Source organism: Gymnoscopelus braueri, assembly GCF_963280865.1.
Source record: "Gymnoscopelus braueri genome assembly, chromosome: 21".
Classification (NCBI taxonomy): Eukaryota; Metazoa; Chordata; class Actinopteri; order Myctophiformes; family Myctophidae; genus Gymnoscopelus; species Gymnoscopelus braueri.
In genome coordinates, this window is record NC_137623.1 from 44,019,332 (window position 1) to 44,039,519 (window position 20,188).

Genomic DNA, 20,188 nt, shown 5'->3' on the forward strand with positions numbered 1-20,188 from the left:
AAAAATGATAAATCATGAACTCATGAAAACATTTGTGTTAATCAGTGAAGGAGTTTTTTTTGTGAGGTTTGCTTTTTGTGTTTTTATGTTTTATTTTTTATCACTAAACATGTTTGGTATTCTTGGCTTTAGTAATATTTTAGGGACCCCTTAAAAAAATCTAATAAGCCAGATTTAACCACATAAATCTAGTGCTGGGTGGTTACTTCTGGTGTCAATCAATAAAATACATACAGTAGATGCTTGCATAATTTCTAATTTCTCAGTATCATCAATATCATTACAATAACTTATGACCCAGGCATTTACTTTTGTGTACCGGGTCAGTTTACTGAATCTGAGAGAAAATATAGTTTGGTAAATACATGAATTTGTCTTAATGATTGTGTTCCTGGAAGCTTGGCATCATGATCGCTGCATTGAAAGCCTGCTGTGCCTCTTTGCGCAATAAATGTCTTGAGAATTTGCCACCGAATGCCACCGAATCTCTTTGACCATGATTTCACACGGTAGCCACTTTGCTCACATGTCGTACCCCGTGCCCCACCCTCTCCTGTTATGACGTAAGAGCAAAATGGCTGCCATGGGAATTATTGTCGATTTAGAAAGGATGGCAATGTATCTCTGCACTACTATATGCAGCCCACAGCCTTCTGCCTTCTGCCCACGCCCAGGACCCAGCACACAACCCCCCTCTCTCATGTCTCCCACATACACTCCCCTTCCTTCCACCTTCCGTCCTCATCTCCTCCCACTCTTTCCCACTCTTCTCCCACTCCTCTCCCATTCTGCATGGCTTGCGCGCATCCAGCATATACATATTCAGTCTGAGGACCCTCATGGCTTGGTATTCAGTCCAGTTGTGGTATATATATATATATATATATATATATATATATATATATATATATATATATATATATATATATATATTAGTGTTATGTTAAAGTCCTTTCCCCCACACGATACATACACTATACAATGTATGTGTTCTGTTTGAGGTTAGCCTCTCTGTGTTTAGCTAAAGGGCTTTAGACAGTATGTGTGTGTGTTTCAGTGTATGCTCTGGGACTAATGTCAATTAAGTGGTTTCATATACAGTTTAAAGATTTTTTAAAGAGGTTATTTGGCAGCAGCTTTCATTTTGACTGCCACCACCACCACCCCAACTACATCTCAATTGTCCAAAAATGTAGCAAAGACATGAAATCCAGCAAACATCCACTTAAATTGAGATTAGTCTCCAGAGACTTGTCGTTCTCTGTTGTCTGTGTCTCCATGTCCACAGTCTCAAAGTTGTTTTCCCCAGCATTTGGCGCCACCTCCTGGGCAGAAGGAGAGCTTCTCCCACAATTTAAAACATCACTGAAGTCATTGAAGATGTGAAATAAACAGTGGTGGAAAAAATACTCAATTGTTTTACTTAAGTAAAAGTATCAATACTGCAATGTAGAAATACTCAGTTACGTAAGTAAAAGTCTGGAATTCAAAATTTACATGAGTTAAAGTGCAAAAGTATTGGCATCATAAAGTACCAAAAGTAAAGGTACTCATTATGCAGAATGTCCCATTTCGAGTTTTCAAATTTGTATAAACATATTTTGAAAATAGCAGATCTACAAGCTCACAATGTGTCGCATCACGACGCATTGTGGGCTTGTATGGAGAGCTGAAGTGGTTAATGTAGGTTTTGTAATAATAATCAAAATCTACAAAGTAACTAAAGTTTCCAAATAGATGTAGTGGAGTAAAAGTACAATATTTGGATCCAGGATGTAGTGGAATAGAAGTATAAGTATAAGTATTGGAAATTGGAAATACTCAAGTAAAGTACAATACTTAAGTAAATGTACTTTACTTTCCACCACTGAAAACAAATGACCGCTTTTGCATTCTTCTTGCTTAGCCCAGTAACTGCTGGCTCTTTATAAAGACTGGCAGTGAGATGGTTAAGTTAACTTCCCCCAAATTGTGATTGTTGTGACTTTGTGGGCTTTCGCTCCCTTCTGTCCTTTGCTGAGTTGAGCTGTTTTTTTTTCCGGTCAGGTTTCACCACTAGTTGTACTGACTGCCTCTCTCTCCTCTCCTGTCCTGTCCTCGCAGCACACCCTGCATATCCTGAGGCAGACGGGTGGGCTGGGCATCAGCATCGCGGGTGGGAAAGGATCCACTCCATACAAAGGAGACGATGAGGTAACGATCAGGGTGTCTGCAAAGGTCTTTTTTCTAGATTTGAGGCCTTTATCTCATTCAAACCGGGAAAGCATCTGTGTAACCACTTTATCCATGTTTTATACTTTGGCTATGCAAAAATAGCAGATATACAAGCTCATAGCGTGGCACTGTGTGCCGCGCTATGAGCTTGTAGATCTGCGATTTTTGAAAAATCAACATTTGTGCAAATTTTTGAATATATATATTTTTAAAGGGTACATTTTGGACTCAAATCTTTGCTTCTGGTGTCCCTATTAAAAACTATTTTGAGATGGGGGGCCGGCGGCCAAATACGTATCATTTTGGGGGTCCTTGACATGAAAAAGTTTGAGCACCACTGATATAGCAGTAATAGTTTTTCAGAAAACTATTTGGATTTAGAAGACAAATGGGTTGAAAAATCTAGTGCAATTAAGTATGGTGTCTAGCTACAAAGACACCATACATGCAGTACTATGGGGGCGGCCATAGCTGAGTGGTTACTGAGCCCGCCTGGTACATCGACACAGCAATGTGTCGATGTGTGTTTCCTTGAGCAAGACTCTTCACCCTAATTGCTCCCCGGGCGCCAATGGAGGGAGAAGGCTGCCCACTGCTCCTTGTTATAGGATGGGTAAAAAGCAGAGGACAAATTTCACCTATGTGCATATATATACATGTATACATATAATGTGACAAAAATAACAGCCCAAAGGAGTGGGGACTATCCTATTCTCGCTATTCTATTCTACAAAGCTGCGTTTTGCAAAGCACTGAATTCCTAGTGATGACTCTGACAGGGAGCACAGACCTGTATTATTTCTCATTTAATTTTTTATTCTAACCTATCTTAAAAAACTTGTAAATTTAAACTGCCGAAACAGTGGTGGAAAAAGTAATCAAATGTTTGACTTAAGTAAAAGTATCAATACTGCAATGTAGAAGTACTCTGTTACATGTAAAAGTCTGGAATTCAAAATTTACTTGAGTAAAAGTACAAAAGTATTGGTATCAAAATGTACTTAAAGTACCAAAAGTAAAAGTACTAAAATATCTGAAAATAGCAGATCTACAAGCTCACAACGCGTCGCATCGCGACGCGTTGTGAGCTTGTAGATCGGCTATTTTCAAATAGCCTAGGTATAAAATAGGGCTAAAGTGGTTAATGTATGTTTTATAATGTAATCATTTATATCTGCAAAGTAACTAGTAACTAAAGTTTTCAAATAATTGTAGTGGAGTAAAAGTACAATATTCGCCTCTGAGATGTAGTAAAGTAAAAGTATAGACAATTGGAAATACTCCAGTAAAGTAAAAGTACCTCAAAATTGTACTTAGTACAAATTTGAGTACAGTACTTGAGTAAATGTACTTAGTTACTTTACACCACTGCCCTGAAGATTGGGCCATGGATTTTGTGCTTAACGCACGTTAAAAGAATACTTCACCACATGAAGCCTCGCATTCATGGAGATATTTTTGGTTTTGTCGCATTCCTTCATGATGAGTGAAGAACAAGGGCCCAGCATGAAAGTTTTACATCGAGTCTAATACGGAAGAGACGGTTCATATGAATGGCCTGTAGTTTCGCTGTTTTACCCCTGCTGGTGTCAGAAAGAATATTCTCTCAATGAAAGCGGATGGGTTTTTGACAAACTTTAGACTTGATTTTCTTACCTTAACACATTCCATGCCAGAGTTTAATATCATAATGTACTCACCAGTGCCAGCGATTTATTTAAGTTTTTTTCACGTCGCCACAGACATCGCTAAATCCGTTAAAATCGCGCGTTCAACTGTTTGTAAACACACAGGGGATCTGTGTGAGACGCCCAGCAAAAACCGTTTCGATCTGCGATCCGCCATCTTGAAGCTACAGCGGTTTATGCTAAACAGCGATCAGCGATGAGAAAAACAACAACCGAGAAAATGGACATTTAGTTTCCGCTTTAGAGTGGAGGCGGATGGGATCCGGAATTTCCGGATATGGATAATTCCGTTTCCGGTGGTGCTACAATGAAATGTGTCGTGGCGAACGAGGCCTACAATGAAATGTGAACCTGTGAGTAAAACAAAAAAAAAGACCACTTCGCGTAAATCTACGCGACTGGCACGCTGCGCAATTAAGTAGTTTCGCGTAGATCGACGCGATTGGCACTCAATGTGTTAATAAACATTGTCATAAATACTATATGCTTCCAGTCGCTAGTTTAAAGTCTCCTTTCAATCATCTTGATATGCGTTTTGCTAAATGATGGTCCCTTTTATTTTGAAAAAGGTGCGCGGTGCCTGGTCTAGTAAGTAGTAATTTTTTTTGCCAAAATGCTGTGTTTTGAATGTACTGAGGAAGACAGATGGAGGGGTAAAATTAATTAATAGAAACTTTAAAACTTGGGTTTAAGTGTTTAAGTACCTTGAACAAAATGTATTTCATCTCTCCAGGGAATCTTCATCTCCAGAGTATCTGAGGAGGGCCCAGCTGCCAGAGCAGGAGTCAAAGTTGGAGATAAACTCTTAGAGGTAAAGTCCACCGTAGGTCAGAGCCCAGGAACCATCTCAGGACAGGGCAAACAGACTTGAATCTTCAAAATCTTTACCTCCGTCGCTCCTCTATTTCCAAGGTGAACGCCGTGGACCTCAACGGGGCCGAGCATCACACGGCGGTGGAGGCCCTCCGCAGCTCCGGCGTCACGGTCTCCATGTCGGTGCTGCGCGAGCGCATGGTGGAGCCGGAGAACGCCATCACCACCACGCCGCTGCGGCCCGAGGACGACTACTTCCCCCGGGAGAGACGCAGTAGCGGCCTGCCGTTCAGCCTGGAGGCCAACAGCCCCGGCGGCGACAGCAGCGCGGCGTCTCGCGAGCGCCTCACCACCTCCCTGATCCGCAACGACAAGGGGCTGGGCTTCAGCATCGCCGGGGGAAAGGGCTCCACGGCCTACCGCACGGGGGACACGGTAAGAGAGCACATATTATTATAAACGTGCACACTTTTCTTTTTTCCAGAAAGCATAGAAACTTTCTTACAGAGGGGAATATAGATAAACCTTATTTTCAAACATAATAGGTCCAAAAAAGACAATAACAACACAGAGATAGCCTGAGTACCAGAATGATTTCACTCCATTAATCTATTAAGACCGGGAATCCATATGTCATTTTAAGATTTCTTTGAGCTATTCAAAAATAGCAGATATACAAGCTCATATACAATACATATCTAAAAATGTTTTCTAAATCCTAACAGTATGTTGCTATATCAGTGGTGCTCCAACTTTTCCATGTCAAGGACCCCCAAAATGAAATATGTTGTTCCAGGGACCCCCAGAAGCACAGATCGGAATTAAAAATGTTATAGCTTTAAAACATATATATATATTCAAAGATTTGCAAAAAAAATCCACGATTGAAGAAAAAAAATTAGTAAAATACTTTTTTGCTGCACTAGTGCAATATTATTAATCGCAATTATTGGTTAGAACTTGTATTTACTCTGACCTGGCACTTTGCAAGTGGCTCTGAATAAGAGTGTCTGCTAAATACCTAGACGGCAGTAGGAGTAGGAGTCACACGTGGGCTTTTCTCTCAACAAGCTGTTACATATTTCATTGGCGACTGCTTGGTGGAAGACCTTGTACACATGGTGTCATATTCTAACCTCTCCTGTAGGCCGTGTCCCAAGACTGTACAGGACATTCAAAATGTCAATAGTCAACCAACAACATGACGACTGCATCCAACAAACATCTTGTGTGTCCAGCAAATTTAGTTAAAGGGGTAGTTCACCCCCAAAATAATAATGGATATTTTTTAGTTTTTGTTGCATTCCTGAGCCAATTTGATGACCAGCGGACCGGTAGCCTAGGCAGCGGTTCCGGTAGGAGACCCAAATTTGGGAATTTAGGAACCGCTCGATAGAAAAAAAGTTTTTATTTTGGCGAACTGTCCCTTTAATATAGCACCGCAATCATTTTAACCACTTTATCCATATGTTATACTTTGGCTATTCAAAAATAGCAGACATACAATATTGTACATCTGCTATTTTTGAAATGTTCGAAGAATCTCGAAAATGTTTGGACATTTTTGAATAATTTAGAATTTTTTAACAAATCTTCTCGTCTGGGGGTCCCTGCCACAAAATGTTTTTCGATGGGGGGGGGGGGGGGGTCCACGGCCAAATACATACACAATTTGGGGGTCCTTGACTGCCATAGACATAGACTACCATGCAATAATCAGATGTCATACTTGTGTGACATCTATAAATTAGTTGCCGAATTTAGCTGACGTTTTGTCGTATAATTCTGTAATGACGTGGCCAGAGGGCATTAGCCATGTCAGGCCATTTCCACACCATCTATTCTAGCCACCCAGCGGTTTAAGCCATCCCCGGGGCAACGGAGATATGAATAGCAAGCCCCTGACACTTGATAGGCCCACTGTAACTGGAATGGGAAGAGGTGGGGGGCAGGGGTGGCGTATATTTGTGCCTGTGCACTGGCCTGTGTGCAATAGGCTCGTTTCAGCACACACACACACACAGCACGAGCAGCCCTGCAAAGAGGAAAAAGGACGCATAAACTTATGATTTTAGACAGGTCTGTAAAAGTCTTCACCTGTTAAAAGTTTGTGTGGATGCAGTGCCTCGCCAGTTGCTGAGTGCTTGGTTCTTACTTGCTCTGTGGAGTTTTGTTGCAGTTAGACTTTGTCCCTGCATGTTTACATGGACTTTTTGTATAGTTTTTTTTGGGGTGAACCAGACCCCAGGGATTCGGTGGATTTTCATTCACTCGGTGTAAACAAATTGTGCAACCTCTTTTCTTTGGGGGGGAAACAAACAGGGGACACGGGTTCATGTTTGTTTTTTAATGAGGACCTTGTGTGCCAGGGCTTCCTGATTATCCTTCATCAAATTGGTGGTTTTGATTGCTAGTTTTTTGTTATGTATTTATCTATTTCATTTCACCCTTTTTTTAATGGGCTTCGCAAATTGCCATGTGTCTTTTGTTCCTGTCAAAACACCTCCAAAATTACCTCTGTGTGTGTGAATCCCCGCCACCAGCAGCACTAATGAGTGTGATTAAAGGGGGTCTTTATTTGGGTTGTGTGCCGTCGTAAGATCGTCATCACCATGGGAGGATGTCCCCTCACTGACCATCTGCTAACCCTTGGTTGTAGACAGGCTGTGAGTTAGCACTGTGATTCAGCTGGGAGGGCATTGCTGCCTGTTGCACCAGAAACTCCCACCCACCCGACCCCAACCCCCAGTGCCACCCACCTGCTATGTCTGGTTTAGTAGAGAGGCAGAGAGGTGTCCAGGGAAGAGCAACTGTAACAGTAACTTAATGAATCTTAATTACAAGCTTAAAGCACACCGATGACATCTGATTTATAATAGCTGCTACTCTGAAAAGCTGTGGTATATAAAGCAGAGGTTCCCAAACTTTTTAGCTCAAGACCCCAAAAGAGAAATGAGACGTTTGCGCGGGACCCCAAACTAATGAAAATAGCAGATCTACAAGCTCACTGTGAGCCTGTAGATCTGCTATTTTCACTACTACTTGAAGATATATTTTTTTAATTTATTTATGGGAATTATTTGATGTATTACATTTTATCTATGAAATACTTTAGATTTTTTTTGGAATAGTTTTAAAGGGCGCTCGGGTGGCACAGTGGTAAAGTCCCTGCCCACCACCACGGGTTCGAATCTACCGTGTTGCATCCGGCTTTGTCAGGCGTCTATACGAACACTATTGGCCCGTGTTTGGGGGAGGCAAGCCGGGCAGGGAGGGTGATATTGGTCATTGCACGTAATCCTACTGTCTGGGGCGGCACCTGTCAGCAGGGAGTGTTGGGCGGGAGGAGTAGGACGAAGGCTCTACGTCCTCCTGGTGGGGGCTCCTCACTGGCAGGTGAGTCAGTAGCATGCAACAGCAGTGACTGACAACACACACGTGTGTGTGGGGAGGAATTAATTGGCATAAAGACTAAATTGGGGAGAAAAAGAGGGTATTTTCTTTTTGGCTACTCTAAATTTAAAGAAATAAAAATAATTGTTTTTAATTTATGAAATGTTTTTAATTGTTGTTTTTAATTGATGTTGTGAAATGCCCTGTCATTCCTGGGTATATGTGGGTTCAAAAGGAAATGAGTGCTCCAGCGTTGGACTCTCGCGTAAATAAACATCTTAAAATTCCCGACTGTGAACTTGTCGTCTCCTGCTTTTCAGGGAATCTACATATCACGCATCGCAGAGGGCGGGGCGGCCAGTCGAGACAGTACTCTGTGTGTAGGAGACAGGGTGCTCACCGTGAGTACAAACCATCCCTCCTACAATACGTCACCTTAACCCTCTCTCCATAGACCATATTCACACGGACGCCATTTTGGATCCTGCGTCATTCTCGACGGGTATCATCCTCGACCCGAAGAGTAAATGGCGGCTGTGTGAATATGGTTAATTTAATTAATTTCCATGCTTAACTACAGATTGATCTCAAATGTAGATTCCTACACACATTTGTGGACATTCTTGAAAATAATTTCATAATTTACTGGTTTGTAGTTTGTAGAAATACAGGAATTTGACATAGCTAGCCACTGTCAATTCTTTGTTTATGAAACAGCGCTAGTGTGTTTCTGTTCACGCTGTTTCACAAATTTTTCGCAGATTTCTAGGACTTGGCCTAACAACATTTTCAAAACATGCTTTAATCCATGAGAGTTGTACACAAATAACAACAATCACACACAACTCTCATCTGGCCCCTCAAGGCAAGTTTTGTCCTGTCTCACGTTAGATAGGGCAAAACTAACTCCATATAGACCGGATGCAGAAGATTGCCTCATCAAACAAGAAGACATGACTCATCCATGAATAGAAATCACCTTTAATAACCCATTCCCGATATTAAATCTAACCTCATGCCTGTCCTGTGGTGCACACAGCTCATAACTGGTTTGCAGCAGAAACTCGAGTTTCTTATGTTATCACCGCTATGTCTGTCTGTCTGTCTCTCCCTCTTTCCTCTGCGCTCAAAGCTTGGCTTTGCTTTCTCTCCCCCGTCCATCTGTCAACGCTTTCGGTAATGGAGTTGCATGTCTGTTCAGTAAGCCTGGGACCGCTTATCCATTGTTTTTAACTCCATGAAATTGATAAGCCAAATTATGTTTTGCATGAAAGAATGGCTTGTAAGATAAACATTCTGTCCACCAATATTTGTTTTTGTTTGGTTCCCCAAACACTCCTGTCCTTGTTTTCCCCAGTAACACTAACTGCACAGTTTTTGTGATGCTGTGATTGGCCCAGAACTGTGAGTGCACGCCGCCACGAAAATGTTGTCTTAAGTGAGACAGTTCGAGAAGTTGGAGGGCAGTAATTTGTGTCATTTGCAATTTACTAGCATATTATGCAATCTGATATCTGCTGAATCTGTCTTGAGAGATTAGCCCATAAGCGAAATGGCTGTTTTCAGATAACGATGATGTATATATATTGTTGAATATGCCACTCTTAAGTTTCTTCAAAATTGCTTATTGTCCCAGCCTTACTGTTCAGTCATGCACATTTTGAGATATTCTTGGTTTTAGTTTTGTAACTCCTCAACTGTCTCTCTCAACACCTGTTTCCTAGCATCGCATTCTTCTGTTCTTTTGGATTGATATTAACCATGTCTTTCTCTGGCCCTGAGCCCTTCTTTCCTGGCAATGACAAGAATCTGAATGAATGAATGAACCTATTTGCTTTCTTCTTTCGAGGGTTTCCCCCTTCCTTCTCTTATTTCTAGTTCTACTTCTACGCAGTTTCTCCTGCTCATTCCTCTCTATTGTCTCTCTCTCCCCCTCCTACTCTCTCTCTGAGTCCAATTCCATCTCTCCCAGACAGTCTCTGGATCTATACACTAGCCTCTCTTCCTCTGCATGCTTTACTACTACCGGTACTAATGCACAAGTTGCCTAGTATCCCTGCCTACCTGCTGGGTGGTGGTGGGTTTGGGGTGCGGTGCGGTCCTGAAGCCTGTGTGGTCCGCTGACATGGTGAAGGCACGGCATGCATTTTACCATAGCAGCAGCTGCAGTAGCATTAACCAGCCGTATTGGTAAGAGCTGGTACTGTCGGGTCAGCGCTGGCCTCTGTTTTGTCTCCGTGGACCAGAGGGGGCCGCACATCGATGTATTATTATTAGTGCCTTTCTGTCCCCAACATGGCCACCTCACTCAGTTCAGGCACTGTACAAACATATTATTCATGTTTATTTAACAAAACATGCAGTCATGCATAGTGCTATTGTTCCAGAATTGATGTAAAGAGGTATCACGCCTCCTGCTTGCCTTCACTAACTTAAATTCAGCCTCTTTGGGCTGCGATTCATGCCGCCGCTTGTGTTTTTAAGTGAGCAAAGGCAAGACGGTACATCGACTTAATGTTGCATCATTTGGTTCAGAGATAGGGGTAGGTTGTGTAAAGGAGTTTAAGTGAGATTTTGTTTTTAAAATAAGTGTCAAATAGCTCTTTCTATATATTCCGAAATCACTGCTATAGAGTGTTCAGCTACAGGGGTCCTAATGTCTCTCCAGCTCTTTAGTAAACAGTGTCTGGGTGGCTCAGTCCGTAGCGCACTCGCCTTTGGACACCAAGGTTCTAGGATTGATAGCGGGCACCAGTGTTGATTTTGACAACACATTTTTATTTCGTTTTTTGTCTTTTGAATAAAATTCCATTTTGTTTTAGTCATATTTTAGTCAACTGAAATATTTTAGTTTTCGTCACTTACCCTACCATTAACCTGCCTGGGGTTTTGATAGTGTGCTTGAAACAACCGACTAAAAGCTTGACCCTCCCCCTCTGCTCAGCTCCCATAGGGAAGCTCTGCCAGCTCGCTGTGCCTGTGGCAGCCCCCCCGAACCCCCCAACCCCCCGCCCGCCCGCCGCCCCCGCGCTAACTTTCTCTCCTCTGTGCCTGTTCCTATTGCTCTGTAATGGTGGTGGATCTGTTTTTCAAATAACAACAGTACTCACTTTGGGGATGTAGCAGGCACCTCTACAAATCACTACTAATACCATTACCTGGTTCAAATAAAAAATGGTCATAGATAGGGTGACCAGACAGACGTCCCGGTTTGGCCGGGATCGTGCCGGTTTCAAGCTGTGTCCAGAGTCCCAACAAATATCTCTAAAACACTAATATGTCCCCGTTTTCAACATTCACTACAGAATTGTCTGTTTTTTTAACGCCACAATTAAAGTAATAATAGTTTGTTTTCAGTGGTTGCATAGATGTTTATCACGTTCTGTTTTTATTCATGTTCACGTAAACATGCTCACCTAACCAATCTAACCAAAAACAATGCGTGTCTGAATTCAACGCTGATGATGTGGGTCAATCAGTCGTTGCCTCCACTTGCCTGTATGCAAACACCTATGGTGCGTATACATTTGCACCTGTGTGAACGTGCATGAATGGATGTGCGGGCTGTAAATGTGGCCCCCCCTAGTCATAGCTGCATTCTAGATGTGTTAAAATTACACTTGCTGGGAGGGGGCCTGCTTGCTGGTATTTGACCGGCGAGCTACATAGATATGATGAGACATTTGAAATGGGGTTCTGGGGATGAGGATGTATCTCTGAAAGAGTTTTAAAAGAAGGCTGTTGCACACCTCAAAGGGTTAGTGACAGGTGCGTATAGGACAAGTAGGAAGGTCCAAATATTCAGTCGAGGTTTTGGTCGTTAGACCTTCATCAGGACAAACATCTGTTGTTTGACGAAGGTCTAAAGACCGAAACGTCGACTTGATAAAGAGTTTTTTTGCAAGTTCCAGACAGTGCAGGGGAACTTTTTCTTTGAATATTTGATATCAAAGATCCCTTTCTGAACTCTGTAAGAGTTGAAAGCTACTCCAGCAGCGTCTGGTACAGTATGATAGCCTGATGAGGGGAACACCATTCTGCACATGGCAGAAAGGTCAGGGTTTCTTCTCCTCCATGAGGAGATAGTGTCAGTGAGCTGACTCCTTCCTTCGGTTCGATTCAGATCAATGGTGTAGACATGACAGAGGCCAGACATGACCAGGCAGTAGCGCTGCTTACCGGCACCTCCCCCACCATTGCCCTGCTGGTGGAGCGAGACCAGGCGTCGGCCGCCGGGGGCTCGCCGGGCCTGTCCCGGGCCCGAGCCCACTCCCCCCCGCCCCCAGAGCCCTCCGACTCGCCGGACCAGGAGGACCCCACGGACGAGCGCCTCAACCACATGAGCCAGCTGGAGGATGAGTACCCCATCGAGGTAAGACCGCCAGGCTGATGAATGTTAGCTACTTTTAACCCCAGCATCACTATTTGTGGTGGAAAGCTTTCGCAGAAAATAGCCGATCGACAAGCTTGTCGATCGGCTATTTTCTGTGAATAGGAATATTCAGCTATAGGGACATTGCATAGTATACAGTTATGTCATTATAAGCAGTGACCGGAATGAAGTAAGCAGAAGTAGAACATTGACATGGAGAACGTCCCAATAAAAAAGAAATGGAAAAAAAGAAAGAAATGGAGAACGTCGACAGCAGGCATAATTTAACACATAACACTTGCTGTGCTTGTTTATCCTAACAGGAAGTGACCCTGGTGAAGTCAGGCGGTCCCCTGGGCCTGAGTATCGTGGGTGGCAGTGACCATGCCAGTCACCCGTTTGGCATTAATGAGCCTGGGGTATTCATCTCAAAGGTAGTAACACTGACAGATCTTTATTTATATGCTCTCATCTATAACGCCTGATTTATACTTTTGTCGTACCATACGATGCTTGGCGTGCACAAAAAATAGCTGACCTATAATCTCAAGTGTAGATCTGCAATGTCTTTGGTTTAACCATTATTGCTGTCCAGTTATGTCTTTCACTATCTCTATGCATTCTATAGAAACAGTTCGCACTCACAAGGTGAATTTTCTATGATTTTTTTTTAATTTACCGCAGCAGCAGTCTCTGACAGGTTTTGGCTACTCAGGCCTTCATCAGCGTTGACGAAGGCCTAAGTATCCGAAACGCGTAGTATTTGGATACTATCTCTATACATATCTACCTTATCTATCATCATGTAATTTGGGTGGGGACCCAAATGACAGTGAAGTGACAATTGAACTTTTCAATACCAAAAAAAAAAAAATTAATGAAAAAAGACAATCACTGCATCAAAAGTAATCAACAAACTATGCTATAAAAACTGGTGAATCATTGGCCAAATTGTCAAATAGGCAAAACTTTGGAAAATAGCGGGTCTACAAGCTCACACCGCCTCGCGTTCGAGATCGGCTATTTTCACGATATTTATCTGTTGAAGCGAGTCAAACTAAATGTAATGCCTCAACTCTTACTAATTGCTTATCAGGGTGGGGGGAGGGTCCCCAGTTCAAATATGATTATTTTGGGGAGTCCCCAGTTCAAATATGATTATTTTAGGGGGTCCCTAGTTCAAATATGATTATTTTAGGGGGTCCCTAGTTCAAATATGATTATTTTGGGGGGTTGTGGCCTGAAAAGGTTGAGAACCACTGGTCTTGCCCTTCAATATCTTTGCCTGCCTGTCTTACCTTTGGTATTGTGTTGTGCAGGTAATTGCTCACGGCCTGGCGTCTCAGAGCGGCCTGCGCGTCGGCGACCGCATCCTGGAGGTGAACGCCATAGACCTGCGTCACGCCACCCACCAGGAGGCTGTCAGAGCGCTGCTGGCCAACAAGAATGAGATCACCATGTTGGTGCGCAGGGACCCCTCACCACCTGGCATGCAGGTGAGGCTACACACCACCACACAAGTGGAACATGTTTAGATTTGTTCAAAAATACACAGCTTGTCAGAGTTCAGGTTTCATCCAGCTTGGGATTTACAGTCAATCACCAAAGCCAGGGAAATTATTCTACAAATGCCTTCTAAATCCTAACCGTTTTCTGAAAAACTTATGTTGCTATATACAATACATATAGCCATGCCTGATGAAGGTCTGAGTAACTGAAACGTTGTATCCCTATTACATTTTTATAAGTGAAGACCGTGTGTGAGGCTCTTTAAGTTCATTACTCCAACGCACCTGTCCGTCTAGGTGTGCAAAAGGACTTTTTCTTCTATTTATAGCTAAAATCTAAAATGACACAGATGCCTTCCCGGATTGAATGGGTTAAGTCCCACACCCAATGCCCATTGAGTGTAATTTCACATATTTTGATATTTGACTTAGATAGCTGAATAGGAATATTCAGCTATAGTTACATTGACCGGAATGAAGTAAGTGGAAGTAGAACATTGAAATGTAGAACGTCAACAGCAGGCATAATTTACCTCTTAACTCTGTGTGTGTGTGTGTGTCATTACAGGAGATCGTCATCCAGAAGCAGCAAGGTGAGAAGCTTGGTATTAGCATCCGTGGAGGAGCCAAAGGCCACGCTGGCAACCCCTTCGACGCCACCGACGAGGGCATCTTCATCTCCAAGGTACCGGAGCTGTTCTCCACTCCACTCTGCATGCTTTACACACACAGTCAGAGGCTTGTGCAAGCCCAGATGATACATTAGATTGCAGTAGGGCTCCACGATAATAGGAAAACATGCAATATGCGATAATATTGCTGAATATTGCAATGATGATATGACTCTCGATTAGTAAACAAATACTGCACTATACAGTTTTAATGTGGCGCTCGGGTGGCGCAGTGGTAAAGTCCCTGCCCACCACCACGGAGGTTGTGAGTTCAAATCCACGGTGGTGCATCCGGCTTTGTCGGGCGTCTATGCGAACATAATTGGCCCATGTTCGGGGGCGGGGAGGGCGATATTTGTCTACTATTAGACTGTAACGCTTGACTGTTCCTACCTAAAATGACGTCATGGAGGTACCGAGACTAGGGGGGACAATGACTTACCATTCTGTCCCAATCGGAACATAAGTCGGACGGTGCTGAGTCGGCTGAAGGTGACTTCGCAACGCTCGGCAGGCCGATTCGCTCGCCTAAGCTCGCTCGGCGGTGCCTCTCGTTTTCAATCTGACTGGTTTTCCAATCATACTGTGACATTATTGGTGTCAAAAATAATCGATTGATAGATTAATAGCGATGCGGACATGGGCGATTATGATGCATCGCCGAATCGAATTATTACATGGTTAATTGTAATCGAATCGAATCGTTACCTGGTGAATCGTAATCGCATTGAATCGTAAGGGCAGGGCCAATGCGCACCTCTATGTGATATAATATATAATATGCCATGTCTTATACGTATATTGTACAGTACATATGCTGATACATTTGTATTATCCTATTCTAAAACTACTGACTCTTTTTGTTTTTGTTTTTCTCTCTTCCTCTTTCTTTTTTTTCTCCTTTTTATTATTATTACCTATGCTGCTACATTGTGTGAAGAAAGCCAAACAAAAATAAGTTTTACTGTACCGGTGCACAAGATGTACCAATAAAGTATAATCTTGATCCTTGATTTAAAACAAAATGATGACTAAAAAACAAAAGATTGCAGCCGCTTTAGAATGTCATGGTTATTCATCAGCAGTGAATAACATAAGTATATATATAAGTATAAGTGCACAGTGATGAAATCAATCCCAGGTCTGGTGGGAATTGGTTTATGTCTGTCTTATCATCAGTGTTGGAACTAACGCGTTAGAAAGTAACTGTAACGCAACTACTTTTTGCACCTGCCTGCGCTTCCATGTTAAACATGATCGGCGATCAAGATCATGTTGAACCGTCTGGTCCAGTCTAATGCCAGGCAGAACTAAAAAAGACTGGTTTCAATGTGGTTGTTGAAAACATGATTCCTATATCTACTAGTTTTCATCAGTGAGCTCCAATAGATGAACGTTAAGAGCTGTCATCCTGTGCCGCAGCAACATGAAAATATATACATTAATATTGACGCAAAATAAAGTAACGCAAAAGTAACAAGTAACACAGTTCATAATGCAGTAACTAGTTAAGTAACTAAGTTACCAAGTTACTTTTTGAAAGCAGTAACTATAACTAGTTACTAATTTAAAGTAACTTGTCCAACACTGCTTATCATACAGTAAATGTCACTGCACATAGGGACATATTTATATATGAAATATGCAACATTTATCTTAATATTTTATGAAACTTTTAATTGCATATGCACCTTTTTGTGTTTTTATGCCCATTAGTCTTATGCCTAATTCATGCTCTGTCGTACAACGAAGTATAAGTAGTCTTCGTTGTCTTTTATTTACTTACACACGCTATCTTTCACGCTATCTATCTTTTGTAAAAATGTTTTAAGAGCCAAATAAGTCGATAATAAACCAGCTCAGTGGCCTTGTGGTTAGAGTGTAAGATTGGGAGGTCGGGGTTCGATCTCTGGCTGGGTCATACCAAAGACTACAAATGGGGACCCAATGCCTCCCTGCTTGGCACTCGGCATCAGGGTTTGGATTGGAGGGTTAGTCCCTGCGACATACTAGCATCATGTCCAGAGGGATGTACTTGTACATCATGCTGCCTCACGCTACAGAAACAGGAGATAGGCTCCTGCCCTATATAGGCTTGGCAAGGCTTACTTACTCATCTACGTGACAAATAAAGGTTGAATTGAATTGGTACAAACTTAACTGATCTGTATTATCCACACATCTCTGCCCTGCACATCAAAGGTGAGCTCAACGGGCGCGGCCGCCAGAGACGCCCGTCTGCAGGTGGGCATGCGCATCCTGGAGGTGAGCAACCACAGTCTGCTGGGCATGACGCACACGGAGGCGGTGAGGGTGCTCCGTGCCGTGGGAGACACCCTGGTCATGCTGGTGTGCGACGGCTTCGACGCGCACAACGTGGCCGCCGTAGAGGTGAGACGCCAACCAGGGAGTCTGGGAGAGAATTTGTGTTCAGTAACGACAAAAATGGGATGATAAATATGTACGATATAAATCTGGGTTTCTTAAAGTGGGTGCCGTGGCACCCTAGGGTGCTGTGACTCAAGTCCAGGGGTGCCGCAGAATACTTATTTGACTTTGTAAAACGTACCTGAGTTGCACTGTACTTGGTGCGTTCTTTTTCAGTCTACACCAAATCTCTTTGCCAAAAATAGCAGATCTACAAGCTCACAACACGTCACTTTGTGAGCTTGTAGATCGGCTATTTTTGGCGAATGTGTCCCCACAGACTGGTGATGCTGGGGTTAAACGTCACATAGAAAGTTATTTTCAATCTGTCCTATAATGGAAACGGACATTCTCTCAAGTTTTCCTTGTGAATTACTGTATCTAAGGGGGAAAGATTTACACAATTACGTACCGTAATATGACATAAATGTAAGGTGCTATAAAGTGTGCTTTCTTACAGTAACAACAATGTAACAATGTAATTCAGGGGTGCCGTGGATGAAAAAGTTGTTTACAGGGGTGCCCTGAGCCAAACATGTTTGAGAACCACTGATATAAATAAGTAACTGGAGTGAATGTCAAAAATATGTGATTTCGAGAAATTCTACTATGGCTCACGAATGAACGTCTGCCAGTGATTCATTCTTTTACAATATGTTATATATGAATTTTGTGGTAGGGGACATTCATTGCCTTAAGTTTATCTATCAGTATTGCTGAAATATAGACACTAGATTCTCCTTTATTTAAACATGCCAGTCAAGAAGCTAAGTTTCCCATCTTTCAAAACAGGACCACTTGTTTTAATGTCAATGTTTTCTGATGAAAACGGGGGGTTACTATGGCAGATGTTTCCTTGTGAAATTCAACTCTTGTGTTCATGTACATTGTGTCCACCCTCAGGCCTCTCCTGGCATCATCGCCAACCCGTTTGCATCATCGGGCATCGTTCGCAAGAACAGCATGGAGAGCATCTCCTCCATAGACAGAGACCTGAGCCCGGAGGAGATGGAGATCTTACAGAAGGTGAGACACACTCGGAACACACCACAATACAATACCAATAGAAAAAAAACTGACGTCTGAAGGTCTGTGTGTGGTGGGTCCAAAAAAACAGACCCGAACCCTAATGGACTCGTGAAATTAGTCCCGAGATCCGACTGATTCCGAGATTCCGAGAGGACCCGTGACGATTTGGTTAGATTCCGAGCCCTTCCGATATTTTTTCTCCAACCTGTGACATTAGTTCCGAGATCCGTACAGACCCGACCCAGACTGTTGGATATTATATAGGCTATTGATCCGTTCGAGACTCGAACCATGATATTATTTAGAAGGCTATTATAGACTGTGATGGCAGCACATTGTTGCACTGTCTGCACAGCACAATCCCCAGCGTGCATTTAACTCTGGGAGAGTAAATAGACTACAAAATGTTTATGTTGCTTATGTTTATGTTTATGTCCTTGTCCAGGAGTCTGAGATGGTGAGAGAGACGTCGCAGTGGGAGCGAGAAGAGATGGAGAAAGTGGTGAGTGAAATACTACAGGAGATCCATCAGTCGGTACAAGGCTGTCAGAGCACTAGTTAGACGTACTTTTGGAAATAGTTCCAGGATGATAGAGTTGACTTTTGGTCCATGGTGGTTCAGAAAGTGACCAAAATATCAACTTCAGTTAAAGGACGACTTCACCCATTTTCAACCTATCTTCATGTAATTGGTCCTCACTAATGCTCATGGTAAAATGTTTTTTCTACTCGCTCTGTGTCTCAGAGGAGGGCCGTGGACAGTTCAGAAACCCGCCTATCGGTGACATTGTCAATGGGAAATCCAAACTAATAGAAACTGGTTTTCTTTCCAGGAAGGTTTCTCTTCATCCCAGTGTGGGTGAAGTAAGTGGAACTCGAAACCTAGAATGAAAAATAAGCAGAATAGCGTGATCAGAGATATAAACCCCAATTAATCACTAGATCACATTAATGCGATCTTGGCGGACAAGCGCGCTATTTATTAGATTGCATTAATGCGCGATTGGCGGGATATGAGTTAATAAAGAAAAAGGTGTCTGAGGTGTCAACAGCCCTTGTATGAGACAGAGTAAAAAAATGTTTTACCATCCATTTTATCATGAGCATTACTAGTGAGGACCAATTATATGAAGATACGTTGAAAATGGGTGAAGTTGTCCTTTAACCCATTCAGACCGGGAACGCCTGTGTGTCATTTTAAGATTTCTTTGGGCTATTCAAAAATAGCAGATATGCAAGCTCATGAGCTTGTAGATCTGCTATTTTTTTTTAACTCTCTCAGTGCCACGCCCCGAGATATCCCGAATTTTTCCCGAGTACCCTCCGTGCCAGCACGAGAAATCCCGAGTTTTTACTTTTGACTGTGGTCGCGCTATTCTGTTTATTTTCGGCCAGAATAGGGAAAGTCACGGTTTTTCACACGGTATAAAAAGCGAACGGAGAGGTCCATGTCTACTCTCTTTGGTCTGGGTGACGATCAGTCATCGTAGTCGTGTATCGCATCGTAATTTAGCCCGATCAACGATTGTCGAAAATGTCAACATCCGGTTATGACCGGATATGACGTGAGCCTGTTTGGGAGGGGGCGAGTGAGCCAGCGAGGTCATCAATGTGTCGATTTGTTGCTCTCTACTGGTAGAACTGTATTATGGGTTTAAAAACCCAATCAGATCATTTATTTGAATGAAAAATTACAAAATTAAAAAATAAAATAAAACGCAAATTGCTGGCACTGGGGGAGTACTTTATGAAAATACTCTTGGCACTGAAAGAGTTAATCGTGAAAATGTGTGAAAATCTTCTAAATGTCTTCTAAATCCTAACAGTTTTTTTTTAAACGTATGTTGCTATAATATCAGTGGTTCTCAAACTTTTTCATGTCAAGGACCCCCAAAATTATATGTATTTGTCTCAAAATATTTTGTTCCAGGGACCACCAGAAGCAAAGATTTGAGTTACAAATGTTCGCTTTAAAAATACATATTTAAAGATTTTCACGAATTTTCACGATTTTTCTAAAATAGCAGATCTAGCTTGTACTGTATATCTGCAATTTTTTGCGTTCCCGGTCTT

At 42.5% G+C, this 20,188-nt stretch overlaps 1 protein-coding gene across 1 annotated transcript in view; it reads left to right on the plus strand.

The window, feature by feature from the left end:
* Window positions 1–20,188, plus strand: part of scrib (scribble planar cell polarity protein) — a 142,242-nt gene that overhangs the window by 89,578 nt on the left and 32,476 nt on the right. Inside the window, exons 18-28 of the mRNA XM_080417160.1 lie at window positions 2,104–2,193; window positions 4,636–4,713; window positions 4,815–5,150; window positions 8,429–8,509; window positions 12,232–12,480; window positions 12,804–12,914; window positions 13,800–13,976; window positions 14,557–14,673; window positions 16,862–17,050; window positions 17,990–18,112; window positions 18,561–18,617. Of these exons, the coding sequence (XP_080273286.1) occupies window positions 2,104–2,193; window positions 4,636–4,713; window positions 4,815–5,150; window positions 8,429–8,509; window positions 12,232–12,480; window positions 12,804–12,914; window positions 13,800–13,976; window positions 14,557–14,673; window positions 16,862–17,050; window positions 17,990–18,112; window positions 18,561–18,617 (1,608 nt within the window). The remainder of the gene's footprint in view (window positions 1–2,103; window positions 2,194–4,635; window positions 4,714–4,814; window positions 5,151–8,428; window positions 8,510–12,231; window positions 12,481–12,803; window positions 12,915–13,799; window positions 13,977–14,556; window positions 14,674–16,861; window positions 17,051–17,989; window positions 18,113–18,560; window positions 18,618–20,188) is intronic.